Genomic DNA, 16,209 nt, shown 5'->3' with positions numbered 1-16,209 from the left:
TATCCGATAAAATTGGAGGATATCACTGATTTTGGAATTACGATCACGCGCTGTATGCCGTGATGGCGAAGGATGCGACCGAGGAATGACAATGGCTTCACATAATCCTGCTGCGTCAAATGTGTATTCACAGAAGGACAAAATAATATTCCTCAGGGTGACATATACTGTGAATTTTTGTTTGAAGAAAAATGTGAAGCTTGTGGAATATGAATACCATTAGAAGAAGATATGTGATAGTGAAGACTACAATCATCTAATGTATGCATCCACATCCACACTCACATCCACACCCACATCCACACTCAAATCCACACTCACATCCACATCCACATCCAAATCCACATCCACACTCACATCCAAACTCACATCCACATCCACACTCACATCCACATCCACACTCAAATCCACACTCAAATCCACACTCACATCCACATCCACATCCACACTCACATCCACATCCACATCCACACTCAAATCCACACTCAAATCCACACTCACATCCACATCCACATCCAAATCCACATCCACACTCACATCCAAACTCACATCCACATCCACACTCACATCCACATCTACATCCACACTCAAATCCACACTCACATCCACATCCACATCCACACTTACATCCACACTCACATCCACATCCACATCCACACTTACATCCACACTCACATCCACACTCACATCCACATCCACACTCACATCCACATCCACACTCACATCCACATCCACACTCACATCCACATCCATAGTACACAGACCAACAATCAACTGAAAACGTGTTTGCAATGAGAAACAAAAAACCTTGACATACAATGTAAATACCTTTGTATGTAGGAGATTATATTTCAAATATTATTGTATCGTGGGCTGTTGGCCTTATGACTCACTAAAAGCATTTGTCTGACATATGAACACTGGACTGAATATTTGACGTCTTGCTTAAAATTCCAGCGCTTTCAAACTGGTTATCTAAATTATGACAAGAAAGTATTGATGTTTAACTTCTTTCTTACATTTGTAGCGACATTTAAATGGCGACCCAGAAACCTTTATCAAGTAAATGACGTACACATGTAATGAAGAAATTGATCGTGCATCTCGTTATTAGTTACTTATCAAACTTATCATTGCCATCCAAAGAAATTGGAGTTTGTCATCAAAAGAACAAGTATGTGCCTTAGTAGGTGTATTCCACTAAGATCACAGGGTCTACAGAATTTAAGATGCGAACAAAACCTTGGTCATGAAATTCATCCAATATCTTCCTTTACATGTGAAGTAGACTTCGATAGTATCAACCCTTTACTCTTTTACTAAAAGGCTAATTTAAAGGTTTTCTTCAAGCTGTTCTTTTAAATATCTGAACATCAGGTTTTTTTCTTTGCTAGTACAATTTGAGAAAAATATTCAGCTTTCGTCATCGACTTTACTCATTGCTAGATTTTTCTCTTGCAGCTCGTTAGATTGGCTTTCTTCATTTAGCCATAGGTAGGTACTTCATCAAATATACAACACCTAAAGAGACGGGCTATGTGATCATATCCAAGAATTATAATGACAAAATGGCAGTAACAAAACATTTTCCGTAACTTTAAGATTAATAAAATGCATCGCAATTTAACTTTAAGATTGATAAAATGCATCGCAATTTACCTGAAAAAAATTGCCTGTATAATGTACCTTATAGTTCTAACTGTTCGGTGTACTTTAACCACTGTAAAATAAGGTGTGTGTGACTAACCTGACCATACATATAAGATTTGATTTAAACACATAATGTGTTATCAGCATGAAACAGGGAATACAATTATATGTGTGAATGTGTGCGAGGATTACATTTGTGTGAGTGAGTGAGTATGGTTGCACGCCGCAGCAATATTCCAGCAATATCACGGCGGGGGACACCCGAAATGGGCTTCACACATTGTACCCATGTCGGGAATCGAACCCGGGTCATCGGCGTGACAAGTGAGTGAATGAGTGAGTATGTTTTTACGCCGCTTTTAGCAATATTCCAGCAATATCACGGCGGAGGACACCCGAAATGGGCTTCACACATTGTACCCATGTCGGGAATCGAATCCGGGTCATCGGCGTGAAGAGTGAGTGAGTGAGTATGTTTTTACGCCGCTTTTAGCAATATTCCAGCAATATCACGGCGGGAGACACCCGAAATGGGCTTCACACATTGTACCCATGTCGGGAATCGAACCCAGGTCATCGCCGTGACGAGTGAGTGAGTGAGTATGTTTTTACGCCGCTTTTAGCAATATTCCAGCAATATCACGGCGGGGGACACCCGAAATGGGCTTCACACATTGTACCCATGTCGGGAATCGAACCCAGGTCATCGCCGTGACGAGTGAGTGAGTGAGTATGTTTTTACGCCGCTTTTAGCAATAGTCCAGCAATATCACGGCGGGGGACACCCGAAATGGGCTTCACACATTGTACCCATGTCGGGAATCGAACCCAGGTCATCGGCGTGACGAGCGAACGCTTTAACCACGAGGCTACCCTTACCGCCCCTTAAATGAAACAAACAAGAACTGGCTATTCGATGGTGATGTGTTTGATACGGGTGTCATAGTTGTGTTTTGGACCTCAAATATTCTACGTTTTGGCGACTGTTTTCCGCCTAGTCGGGTTAAGATAACGTTTCCATTTGTTTGGACAATCCTATTTTCATATTTATACTTTCCCTTACCCGGCATTTTACTTCAAACTTGTCAGAAGTTTCAATACATTAAGGGGGCACGGGTGGCCCAGTCGTCTAAGGCGCTACGATTCGATGTGAAGAGTTGCGTCCCTTGGACACGCCAGAAACCTATGCTTGTGGGTTCGAATCCCGGTTCGCCCCGATTATGTTTCTAGGGTTATCAGCACCATACCCGTGCTCGTGGGTTTCACCGAAGTGGTAAACGTCTGAGACCTGCATCACTTCGGGCTTTTCCCCAACATTAAGCTGACACGCCGTGATATAACTTGAATACTGTTGAAAGCGGCGTTAAACCAAACACACACACTCTCTCAGTTCCATAAAATAAACAGGGATTCATTTCAATAATTAATGGATTCATTAGGTTTTAACTAATGCCGTGAACTCACTACCTCCACTGCCACATTGAAGGGACGCCGACATACAAGTTGATTACAACTGGGTTATTATTTTCAGAAGTCTGATACAGTGAATGGCTTGTTCCATTACATGTAAAGGCGACCACTTGGTCATTTTCAACCCATACACAATGGAAACGTAAATTAAGAATCAATCAATAGGTTAAAGGGAACAGTACAAAGTAACACTAAGTGAATACAGATAAGGATAATATACTTTTCAAGTTCAACACTTCTCCTTACCAATATCACAATGTAACTAGGCGATTGGACTCCCGCAGACGGGATACGCATCTATTTCGTCAGCCAACGTGCAACTTTAGTCAGGAAACCCGTTTATCCGGTGGATCAATTCGAGTGGATTAATGAGGTTCAACTTCCTTTTCTTTAGGCATGTTGGTCATGCGAACAGACTGTCCGTTATATACGACTGGTCATTTTCTGACAGTTATGTAACGCATCAGGCACATGTGTCTTACATCAGAGTTACAGGTAGCAGAGAGTTGTTACATCTTCAAACACTATTTTCGTCAAATGGGCGACAGACAACGATAAATTAGCGGCTTTTCCATATGGATAGTTAGCACGCTATATGTACCAATATATGTTAGCGACGCCGAAATCTCATTGTTGGCTCAATACAGTTTTGATCAGATTCTACATAGTCTGAAGCAAAACAGTTTTGTTAAAGGGAAACATGCATGCATTCATTTCTGTAACTTCGCGCAAAGAGTTGACAATGAACCGTATTTTTGCGACAATGTGTATTATTTTATTAACTTTTTTTAAATTTCGTCAATTTAAACAAAAGTGTCTGTATAAACTTAGGTGTTCATTTCCGTGAGCCTCAATGAAAGAGTTGCCAATGAACCGCATCTCTTTGCGACAATGTATGGTATGTCATCGAGGATACGAACATTTTAAAGTTTGAGAACACAAAAGTTTGTCCTTTTAAACACAAAAGTACATGTATGATTTGTTTTACTTTTTGATTTGCTGTGTGAAAGGGTATCTTCTATGTGGAAACAGTATAAAATAAAGAAGATGCTCAAAAATCAGATAGTAATACTAACCTTTAAAAACGTTCCGCCAATAGATAATACGGCACAATTAGCACTTGCTACCTACAAGTACGTCTTTCCAAACCACTGATGTTAATCCACCTGTGATGTCTGTGTCCTCAATACCTCTTCCTCGCGACCGCTACCAAACACTACCATCCCTCCTCAGCCGGCGATGACGTCGTTTGAACTTCCAGAGCGTAGGAGCAAGTTTGGTCACACGCATCCGCCTTCCCCTTCCCTTCGCAAACTCATCCCATTTCCTATGTTATTTTACAGTAGTAGGCATCTGTCCACGTGGCCAATTGGCTGAATGCTTGTGGAGATTATGACTGTCAAAGAGGCGCCTTTAACCAATCACATGTCTCACACCCAAATATGCATTTACGGGTCATTTCAAAATATCCTTCAGTTTACGCGTTTGTTAATTTCACACTAACACACCGAGGCAGTGCACTTTGTTGTGTTGGATTTATTACCCCAAATCTCGTGCCCCACCTTACACAGTCGAGAGCCGAGTACTGTATTCTCGTCTCCCGGGACCAATGGATCGTGTCTGTGTCATTACCCAACCCCATATACAGGTCATTTGATGGCGAGGGAGCGGCCCGTCTATTCCCTCACTTAATGCCCCTGGATCCAGGTCCGCGCTCAGCTAGAGCAAATCGAGAACCATCCACAACGAGCGTTAAACATAGACCGGAAGTTAACCCGACGCCATAATGCAATATTTCCATTATGAGAAGATTTATTGGAGGCGATCAAACATTACTACCCGATCACTTCCGACAACAGAGCATTAATTAAGGAAAAAATAGTTATTTTCTGTATCCGAAATCATTTCTTCATGTTAAATGCTGTTTAGGATTGGTTTGACAACAGGTCGTACTCTCTGGTCGTCCGCCTATATAGAATGAGCTATAACACCATATAAATTGGTTATATTCAAACACTGTAGTGGTAAGGATGTAGTACTGGTATTATCTTGTAACACGACATTGCATGAAATTAGTTGCGATTCTACTCTCACACATCTCATACTTGTTTTACGATGTAACCAGGTTTTCGTATAACGCCTTTACAAACATAGGAAAAACTATTGATACATGATATAACTCATAATTGTAACTCATTGACAATTTGTAATGGAAATCTGTCAATACATCAAATTGTTGAACAGAAACTAGAATAGCTTGACAATGTTCGTGTTACATGATTGGTTGACGATTCAGTTAATCAGGAAACCATATAAATGTTCATAAAAAGTATCAAATAATAAGTAAACAATGACAACAGCAACAATAATAACATCAAAATGTTAATATGAAATGTAGAATATGCAACGAACACAAACAGTAGAGGGTGTCATGGAAAATGATAAATACAAAATTCTTTGGAATACAGCCTCAGACGTATCCAGGTCAACAAACCTGATCTTGTCCTTTTTGATAAATCCAATGAAATCATTTAAATCATTGAATTTTATGACAAGATTCAGGAAAAATAATGCAAATGTGCGGACCTCGCTTTCGAAATGTCACTTTCGCTTGCATCCCAAGTACAAAGTTGTCCGACTCCCAATTGTTCTCGGTGCCTTAGGTTTGGTACCTCCCAATTTGTTGACTGACATTTGGAGAGTACCCGGGTTTGCTACCAGGAATACAACCCTTCTGACAATCTGGGTAATGCAGATGGCTGCAGTGTTGGGGAGTCTTCACATTCTCCGCTTCCTGGGAGAAGTCCCATTAGCTGTTTGGGCTGCGTGTAGAGAGGGGCAAGGGCCCTGAGCTGATGATGAGCCTAACCAGCCTGACTGTGCCAGGATCACCCAAACCCTCTTTGCTGCATTTTTTATTTTAATCTGTAAATAATAATAATAATAATAATAATAATAATAATAATAATAATATAAGATGTAGATTATGTAATGATTATGTTGTCCGACTCCCCATTGTTCTCGGTGCCTCAGGTTTGGTACCTCTCAATCTGTTGACTGACATTGGGGGAGTACCCAGGTTTGCTTCCAGGAATACAGCCCTTCTGACAATCTGGGTAATGCAGAAGGCTGCAGTGCTGGGGAGTCTTCACATTCTCCGAAAGGTTCTGGGTGGGTTTGACTAGGCACCCAAACCCTCTTTGCTGCATTTTATATTTTAATCTATAAATAATAATAATAATAATAATAATAATAATAATAATAATAATAATAATTGTCAGCACATTTGGGCTCCTGTGGAATAGTATTCCACAATGCGGGGGCAGAGATTGACAATATCGTGAACATTGTCACCATTAGACATCAAGAAAGGAGGGATTGATAATGGGAATAAGATTTACATGCAGTCTATGAAACACAATACATTTAAACGAATTCCACCCCTTTAAATACTTTTCGTCCTGATGCTGGTGGAAAAGGGCTGTAAAGACTTGCTTTTTTTATAATCTAGATTGGTTTTCTTTTCATATAATACATATATTCCACAGTAATAGTGCAGCACGAAATGTGAGTGAACGCTAGCATGTGGGTAATTTGACCCGATAATGACGATCCAGCTTGTCAGGGGAGCTTTCTCTTGTCGTTGAGGTGAGCGCTCTAAAAGCAACCCATCGTTGTATATTATGTGTTTACTTCAACAGAACTCCCCTACCACCATCGGCCTCATTAGTGAAGAATTTACCAAAAAAACTGCAATAAAACCCATGCCTTTACACTCCTCTTTAATACACTCGTCTGGGAATGCATTGGGCATCAACACGTGTTAAAACATTTGAAGTTGCGGCGAGACACGTCAGATGTTAACACACGGTGCGGAATCAACAAGGGCTTTTTGATGCTACAATTCGCATGATTTGAAGTCACTTGCCACCGTTAAAACGCTTATAAGATCAAGCTTCTGGTAATGTTTCTGTTACTTCTGTGTAATATGCCTCACGAGCAGCCGATAAACAGTTGTAGACTAGTACAATATCTAAAAAATGTTAATGTTGGGGGCATTTTGGGGTAAAAGTTGGGACTATTTAACATAATTGATGTATGCTGAATCCGATCAATCCGATTTCCATGCGACAATTTGTGTTTTTGACCATCCAATATGCATAAACAAAATGCCAATTTTTCATGTTACATGAATCGTTTTTTGTATTTACTCTGTAACCAGGCATGCATTAAAGACAAATAAAGTGTGTGTACCTATTTGACTCCCAACCTTTACCCCAAAATGCTCCTTGAACCTTATACAAGGCCTTTTAAAAAAAGTTTGGTAATGCATGTAACGTTTATCATTATTGACTGAGATAAGCTTTACTTCAGAGTCCTTGAGATGGCAATGTTCGTTTCAACAGGACTGATTCTCTCTTGAGAAGTTTATAACATCATAAATATTGTACTTTTTCCAAAATTATATAGACATATAAAAATTATATCCGAAAATAAAAGTCTTTATATGTTTTATACTTTTTTCAAAGGCTTCAAATTATATCAAATTTTAGTTTCAGAATACCACCGTTCTCGCTATCGCCGAGGACATCCCATTACAGGTCACGTCAGAACGACCTTTCGCGAACCATGATCGACCAAAGAAATGACTAACAGGAAGTCAACGTTAGCCACTAAGAAAGCAGCTTTCTAAGCTTTGCGGTACCAGTTTCAAACTTGCGACTTCCATTCCAGACTATGCTTTTTAAAGTATTTTGAATAAGTCATACAGTCAGTAACAATTGTTTTGTGTTGAGCTTTAGAGGTTACATGATTAGGAAACATATTCCGCTGACAATGTAACATAACAATATGAATATTTCATATTTATTTTTTTATTACGTGTTTGTATCGTTATCTATCGTGAAGTTGTCCGATTTTCGATCACGAAGTTGATACTGCTTAATTTCGTTTATCCGACATACTCGTTAATCCGACATAATCATATGCAACCAACCATTTCGGGTTAACGGGACTTGACTGTACTTCTTGTTACATCGTCTGGCGCTCGGCATTAGGGGCTAAAACAAGGACTGGTCGGCTCAGAGTCAGTATACTGTGTCTTAGAGGGGTATTCATGGTAAACTGCGGCATGGTATCTCGGTGTGCTAGCACTATAAATCGGCATCAGTCCGGACCAGTACAAGCTGCCACACACACACGTACATGCACGTCGCTATATAAGTGCAATAATCATGGACGCGACGTTAAACCCCATTTCACCTCACCACCGTAAGGGGCAACTAACGGGATCGGAAATTGGAAAATACACTGTGTATACATATAACCCCAGCAACCTATTCTTGTCGTAAGAGTCTATTAAATGGATCAGATGCATGGTCAGGCTCATTGGCTTGGTTGATGCATTTCATCGTATCCCAATTGCGTAGGTCGATGCTCGTGATGGCTCGATTATTTACAGACCGCCGTCATATAGCTGGAATATTACTGAGTGCGGTTTTGAACAACAAACAAACAAACAAACAAACAAACAAACAAACAAACAAACATGCATGTGGGGCGTACGCGGGTTGTTGAGTAGTGAAAATACATAATATTATAATATTTGTCCCGGTACCACAGTCCACCGTCACCTGGTTGATAGTAACGTGTAACGGTGACGAACCGAACCGTTGCTCGACTATTCCTGTGTACACACAAACTACCGTTATGCAGCTGTACATCCCAACTGGATGCCACTAGTTCCTCTTCTAACCGCACTGTTACCGCATTACCAACTGTCCTTATCCCCACACCACCAACCACAACCACTAATTCGTTTCACACACCTCAAATGCTCAACATTTCACAACAAATAGTTCAGCTGGTCTGAAGGGGAGCAGTGGTAATACTGATACGGGGGCTTGGTATAATACGCTGCAGACATGTCGCTAAGTGGGCTTCTTTTTAGAGGTTTTCGACGTCTTTTGGTGAAATGTAGGGAGACAAAACAGATTTATCTAAGTGGCAGGGAGTGGAGGACACACGTGGTTCAGTATCCCACTATCACCGAAATTACAGGGACAGATGTTTGTGATCAAATCAATTCCATTTTATGTTAGTGTAAAATCTTTCTCGTGTGTGGTACGTCTGTAAAGAGTGAACCCATTGACTGGAAAGGCTAGGCTAACATCTAATCTCTGAAATGAATATATTTTACAGAAATATTCGACAGATTATTTTCATCATATATAATAAAAAGGAGCCAACAGACTTTCTTCATTTTCAGAAACTGCAATAATCTAGACTTGCCACATATTATAGACTTGCATGGTCTGTATTGGATATATTCGTTTCAGGGTCTGTATGACAGATTGTGCAAGACTACTAAAAGACTTCTTGAAGGATATGGAGGTTGGGCGTGTTTCTAAACGTATGGAGTTAATACAAAATCATCATCACTATATATCTCGAGGCATGTTAGACTAATATATAGTCTCTGAAATGAACATATCGTACAGAAAAAAACAGTTGTTCAGTTATCTTAATAAAAATTTAATAAAAAAGGGAGCCCAGTGATTCTCTTCCTGATACTGCAGTAATCTAGACTTGCCAAACATTATAGACTTCCATGGGCTGTAGTTGATATGAATGTATCAGGGCCTGTAAGACAGACTAGAGGCATGTCTGTGATAGTACGTAGTGTGTTATATACACAGTGAGTGAGTGAGTATGGTTTTAAGCCGCTTTTAGCAATATTCCAGCAATATCACGGCGGGGGACACCAGAAATGGGCTTCACACATTGTACCCATGTCGGGAATCGAACCCGGGTCTTCGGCGTGACGAGCGAACGCTTTAACCACTAGGCTACCCGCCTCGCCCCGTTATAAACACAGGGGTTTCAAACGTAGAATGGAAACATGTTGTTGTTGCTCCACGATTTCCCATTGCTTTACATCTTAATTATATAAACCGCCACCGTGGTCCAGTGGACAGAGCGTCTGCCCGGAGAGCGGAAGGACGGCGGTTCGATCCCAGGCAGCGTCAAACCAATAGACGTTAAAAATTGTACTTGTTGTTACCCTGCCTGACAATCGGCAAAAAGGTGTTAAAAGGACTCGGAATCAGTTTGAGTGTGGTATCCATGTGAATGACTGAATGACGTCTCAGTAGGCTAGTTTTCTAAAACCGGCATTAGTCCAGACTATTACAAGCAGCAACACATACACGCATGCCTGCACGTTGTTATATAAGTGCAATAATCTTCAACGCGACGTTAAACTCCGTTTCGTCTCACCTCAATTCTTACATGAGAGATGCAGGACGGGAAGAGGGAGAGAGGGGGGAGGGTGGTGAGCGGGCTGAGGGCGAGAGATGCAGGACGGGAAGAGGGAGAGAGGTATGGGGCGGGGGGTTGGACGAAGGTGGTGGGCGGGCTGAGGGCGAGAGATGCAGGACGGGAAGAGGGAGAGAGGTATGGGGCGGGAGAAAGGTGGTGAGCGGGTTGAGGGCGAGAGATGCAGGACGGGAAGAGGGAGAGAGGTATGGGGCGGGAGAAAGGTGGTGAGCGGGTTGAGGGCGAGAGATGCAGGACGGGAAGAGGGAGAGAGGTGTGGGGCGGGAGGAAGGTGCTGGGCGGGCTGAAGGCGAGAGATGCAGGGCGGGAAGAGGGAGAGAGGTGTGGGGCGGGAGGAAGGTGGTGGGCGGGCTGAAGGCGAGAGATGCAGGACTGGAAGAGGGAGAGAGGTGTGGGGCGGGAGGAAGGTGCTGGGCGGGCTGAAGGCGAGAGATGCAGGGCTGGAAGAGGGAGAGAGGTGTGGGGCGGGAGGAAGGTGCTGGGCGGGCTGAAGGCGAGAGATGCAGGACTGGAAGAGGGAGAGAGGTATGGGGCGGGAGGAAGGTGCTGGGCGGGCTGAAGGCGAGAGATGCAGGGCGGGAAGAGGGAGAGAGGTGTGGGGCGGGAGGAAGGTGCTGGGCGGGCTGAAGGCGAGAGATGCAGGGCGGGAAGAGGGAGAGAGGTGTGGGGCGGGAGGAAGGTGGTGGGCGGGCTGAAGGCGAGAGATGCAGGGCGGGAAGAGGGAGAGAGGTGTGGGGCGGGAGGAAGGTGCTGGGCGGGCTGAAGGCGAGAGATGCAGGACTGGAAGAGGGAGAGAGGTATGGGGCGGGGTGCGGGAGGAAGGTGGTGAGCGGGAGGGGACGGTGAGGGCGAGTGATGCAGTACGGGAAGAGGGAGAGAGGTGTGGGGTGGGGGATGGGAGAAAGGTGGTGGGCGGGGTGAGGGCGAGAGATGCAGGACTGGAAGAGGGAGAGAGGTGTGGGGCGGGGGGTTGGACGAAGGTGGTGGGCGGGGTGAGGGCGAGTGATGCAGGACAGGAAGAGGGAGAGAGGTATGGGGCGAGGTGCGGGAGGAAGGTGCTGGGCGGGGTGAGGGCGAGAGATGCAGGACTGGAAGAGGGAGAGAGGTGTGGGACGGGGGGCGGGGGCGGTGGGCGGGAGGAAGGTGGTGGGTGGGAGGGGCCGGTGAGGGCGAGTGATGCAGTACGGGAAAAGGGAGAAAGGTGTGGGGCGGGGGGCGGAAGGAAGGTGGTGGGTGGGGTGAGGTCGAGAGATGCAGGACGGGAAGAGGGAGGGAGGTATGGGGCGGGGGGTGGAGGAAGGTGCTGGGCGGGGTGAGGGCGAGAGATGCAGGACGGGAAGAGGGAGAGAGGCGGGGGGCGGGAGGAAGGTGCTGGGCGGGAGGGGGTGAAGGCGAGAGATGAAGGACGGGAAGAGGGAGAGAGGCGGGGGGCGGGAGGAAGGTGGTTGGCGGGAGGGGGTGAGGGTGAGAGATGCAGGACGGGAAGAGGGAGAGAGGCGGGGGGCGGGAGGAAGGTGGTGGGCGGGAGGGGGTGAGGGCGAGAGATGCAGGGCGGGAACAGGGAGAGAAACGGGGGCGTGAGGAAGGTGGTGGGCGGGAGGGGGTGAGGGCGAGAGATGCAGGACGGGAAGAGGGAGAGAGGTGTACTGTGGGATAGGGAAAAGGGACGGATGTGTGGGGCGGGGATCGGGAGGAAGGTGGTGACAGGAGTGATGCAGGTCGGGAAGCGGGAGGGATGTGCTTAGGATAAATGATGCATGTGCAGATATTGCATGTCAAGGGGAAGCCGACTCTTTGAGGTATCCGGAGGTGTTAGCAGAAGTCACCCAGGCGTTAATCGTTGTTAATCAAAATCACGGCAGATATTCACGCTTCATGTCGTTCTCGTTTTTTTGCTCTCTAAATTGACGACAGAGCAACTCGGTTGTTGTTGACGGAAGGCCCCGAGTCTCAGCTTCCGCCTGTCCCGAGAGCCCTCCGATAGTAAATCCGAAGGGTGTGGCGGACAGGGATGGAGCACGGATTTCATTAACAAATAAGGCTTCAACAGTGCGGCTGCTTTGCCAAGCTTATGTGGGACGAAGAAATTGCGTCATGTGCACGCATATCACATGTCACAATGTAGCCAGGGACAAGAACTACTTGGTGATTACCCAAGGGTCGACGCCAACCACGTCCTTAAAAGTCCACTTCCATAAGACGAATATCCAGCGTAGAATCAACAATGCTTAACTGCACATAAACAAATGAGAGAGAGAGAGAGAGAGAGAAAGAGAGAGAGAGAGAGAGAGAGAGAGAGAGAGAGAGAGAGAGAGAAAGAGAGAGAGAGAGAGAGAGTGGGGGGTGGGTGGGAGAGGAGATAAGTGGGTCGACTAATACCGGTTTTATAGCGCTTGCCTCCTGAGATACCAAGCCGGAGTTTAGCATAGACCTCACTCATAGACACAGTATATACTGACCAGTCCTTTTTCTACCCCCTTAATGCCGAGAGCTAGGCGAGGTAAGAGCAATAACCATTTTTTAACGTTATTGTGTATGACGGTGCGGGGGATCGAACCAGCGACATTCGCTCTCCGGGCAAACACTCTATCCACTAGACCACGGAGGCGATCAGCTGCCTCAGATATGTGGGTAGCTATGTCTGCACTGAACAAAAGCACGTTTTATGCTCTTATACACAGACAATGCTTTAACAAAGACGTGTACTTTCAGGAATGGTATTCTGCTCTTCTGTATCTAATAAGGCAAACTATCATTGTGTATTATTACTACCGTGTACGTGTTAGAGTTGTGCAGTGATGCTGGTGATGTTTACCACTCGTCACTTGTTGTCCACTGTACGTTTCTGTAAGAAAACAGTTTCAATGAACACTTTAGCCCAGATTTGTTTGTTTGTTTGTTGTTTAACGCCGCACTCAGCAATATTCCAGCTATATGACGGCGGTGTGTAAATAATCGTGTCTGGACCAGACACTCCAGTGATTGACAATAAGAACATCGATCCACGCAACTTGGATACGATGACATGCATCAACCAAATCGCCAAGCCTGACCACCCGATACCATTAGTCGCCTCTTTTGACAAGCGTAGTCGCCTTTTACGGTAGATCTTAATATTCATAACTTCCACTTATCAATTGCAAATAGACGCAATTTACTTATAAAAATCAAGCCATTTACTTGTCTCATGTGATATCGCTTTGTCGCTGTTTTACACATTTTAGATAGGGCAACTACTCAACAACGTGACATGTTTTGACCTTGAAAATGTCGCGTGTTCACATTGTCGCCCTTTGTTCAAATTTTAAATCAAAAATGTCATTCACAGCGCGACTATGAGACAACTGATCCAAATGTCCCCTCGTGGCATTCTCGTACTTTGGTAAAATTTGACACAGTTTTGCTTATTTTTGTGAGACAATGTCCTTTGTATGATTCCATAAGGTAAACAAAGCGACAAACCCCTTTCCATATCCAATAGAAATCTCTGCATAAAGCACAGACGATTGTACGATTCCGACTATATCATGAGCATGTTCATTTGATGTCAAGCATTTGATGATGTCGATGGGGTCTTGGTTATTGTGACATGCCTTACAAGACCAGAGATACAAGCACTTGATCATACTTAGATATTTCGTTTGAAGATGTGTCAGTAGCTACCTAGGTATATCGGGCAGATGTATATGATGCATTTATAGGGTTCCTCCCTCTTGAAGATTTTACAGAAAGCAAAAATTCGAAGCTATGTTTCGGCAGAATGTTAATTGGGCCCAATCATAATATTTCAAAGTCTTTTTTCTTTACGCGGGTTCGGGGTCTTACTCAACCTCCGGCTCAAGTCACTCCAGAGTGACCTGCTGTTTTCTATCAATTTTGAATTTGTGTTAATTCTTTTACAGTGTCACATTAAACATGTCGGCAAAGAGACGGATTTATGCATACCACGTTAGAGTCGGAGGCGAGTGCTATGACACCTAACGAGGGACGCATGAAACCCCATGTACCCATCGTGATAACGCTACAACCGACATGTTTCATTGTGACACGTAAAAGAATAAACACAAACTCAAAATTGAAAGAAAACAGATTGAGCTGAAAATAACTTGTGCTATGTCACGTGATGTCCGCTGACTCGGAAAAAGCGCACGGTTTTTAGCCTTGAAGCGTGGTATAAGGGATTTATTCTGTCTGTCAGAAATCCACGTGCAGCCTGTATTGCTCGTGGCGGGGTATAAGAGATTTTTTCCCCCGCTGAGAAATGCATTACCCTCGAAGGATGGTTTCACAGTATTTCATCAAGATCATGTGGACAAATTAGATCTCATCATTCTGAGTTATGATTAATAATTTTATAGTTATATATCACCGAGTACCACGAGCACGGGTATGGTGCTGACAAACCTAGAAACATAATCGGGGCGAACCGGGATTCGAACCCACAATCATAGGTTTCTGGCGTGCCCAAGGGACGCAACCCTGCATTGCGACTACTATCACTATCAAATACTAGTAGTGATGACAGCAGGTGTATCACAATGAACACAATGTTCTTCCAGATGGACAAACGTATGCGTCACATCATGTGATCCTGACGGTCATATATATAAGTAGAGGAAGCCACGGAACTGCTACATAATACAACTAGCGTCATGGAACCGTTACAAACCATCTTATTGCATATCGAATTCGGTTTCTGCATGAAAAATTTGGAATATGAGGCATTTTATGAACAGTCTCGTCAGAGAATTAACACAGATTACAATGTAAAATGTTATTTAACATGAAAATACAACCGAACCCCGTTGTCTCGAACTCGGATGTGTCGAATTCCTGGTTGTATGGAACTCACAGTCTCGTCCCGGTTGGGGCAGATAGGAATGAGGTAGATTCGGACGTGTCGAACTCCCGTTAAGTCAAACTTGTTCTCTAGTCCCCCAGGTGTTCGACAGGGTGCGACTGTATATGTTATGTGGTTCTTAAATTTATTCCAACTGTATATATCTGACGTGAAGCTCCTGTGTAAGGTCGGATCAGAAACATGTTATATGATAACTACAAGTATAGATGTGTTTGTCGATAAAAATAGCTCTCTTCTAGCTCAAACCCGGATGAAAATTGTTTTTGAAATACTGTTACGAGTGTACGTGAACCATTTGCAAGCACCATTCATTTCACAATTTCACTCGCATCAGCAAGTTCTGTCATGTCTACAGGGCCAATGAAGGTTTCACGATGATTCAAGCAATAATTATTTTTGTCAAGAATTTTCGGCGACAATATACTTTTTCCCCAGAATATCACATGGTCAACCCCTTACCCCTGCCATTCTTATTTTGTTTCCTGCAGTACAAACCTTAAGGGTAATGGTGTCTGACTATTTGTTATGGCCATATGTAACTAGTTAACAGCTCAGCGGTGTTGTTACGTTTTGAACATTGTCAGCAAAACGCGACCTAGCTGTTAAATGGGCTATTAGACGCCCTGGTTTCAAAACATTGGTAAAGTGTATCTCGAATCATACACATTCATGTGACGAAAGCATATATTAAAACATTTCCGGAACATGTTTTGGGGATGTTTTTTACAACATTTTTGCGGGGAATGGTCATGAGATAATGTTGTCATAACGTATTTTATCCTTGTAACACAAAGTTAGTTCACGTCGTTGTGACAACGTCCATAGTAGTCCACAGAATAACGTTGTAGGGACGCAATATTATAAAATTGCCACAACGTATAATACAACTT

At 43.8% G+C, this 16,209-nt stretch overlaps 2 protein-coding genes across 2 annotated transcripts in view; both read right to left on the bottom strand.

Moving 5' to 3' along the window:
• Window positions 1-4,465, bottom strand: part of LOC139465295 (HCS2 neuropeptides-like) — a 61,217-nt gene extending 56,752 nt beyond the window's left edge. The window contains exon 1 of the mRNA XM_071246978.1: window positions 4,197-4,465. The gene's annotated coding sequence lies outside the window, so the exon portion shown is untranslated. The remainder of the gene's footprint in view (window positions 1-4,196) is intronic.
• Window positions 253-15,787, bottom strand: LOC139466054 (uncharacterized). The gene is made up of 3 exons (XM_071248068.1): window positions 15,779-15,787; window positions 10,411-12,104; window positions 253-658 (listed from the first exon to the last, which is right to left on the bottom strand). The coding sequence occupies exons 1-3, from the start codon at window positions 15,785-15,787 to the stop codon at window positions 253-255; spliced, it is 2,109 nt and encodes a 702-aa protein (XP_071104169.1).
• Between the last annotated feature and the right edge of the window lie 422 nt (window positions 15,788-16,209).

Source organism: Haliotis cracherodii, unplaced genomic scaffold (genome assembly GCF_022045235.1).
Source record: "Haliotis cracherodii isolate W230 unplaced genomic scaffold, xgHalCrac1.p SCAF_18, whole genome shotgun sequence".
Classification (NCBI taxonomy): Eukaryota; Metazoa; Mollusca; class Gastropoda; order Lepetellida; family Haliotidae; genus Haliotis; species Haliotis cracherodii.
This window is presented reverse-complemented; position numbering and strand designations above follow the sequence as displayed.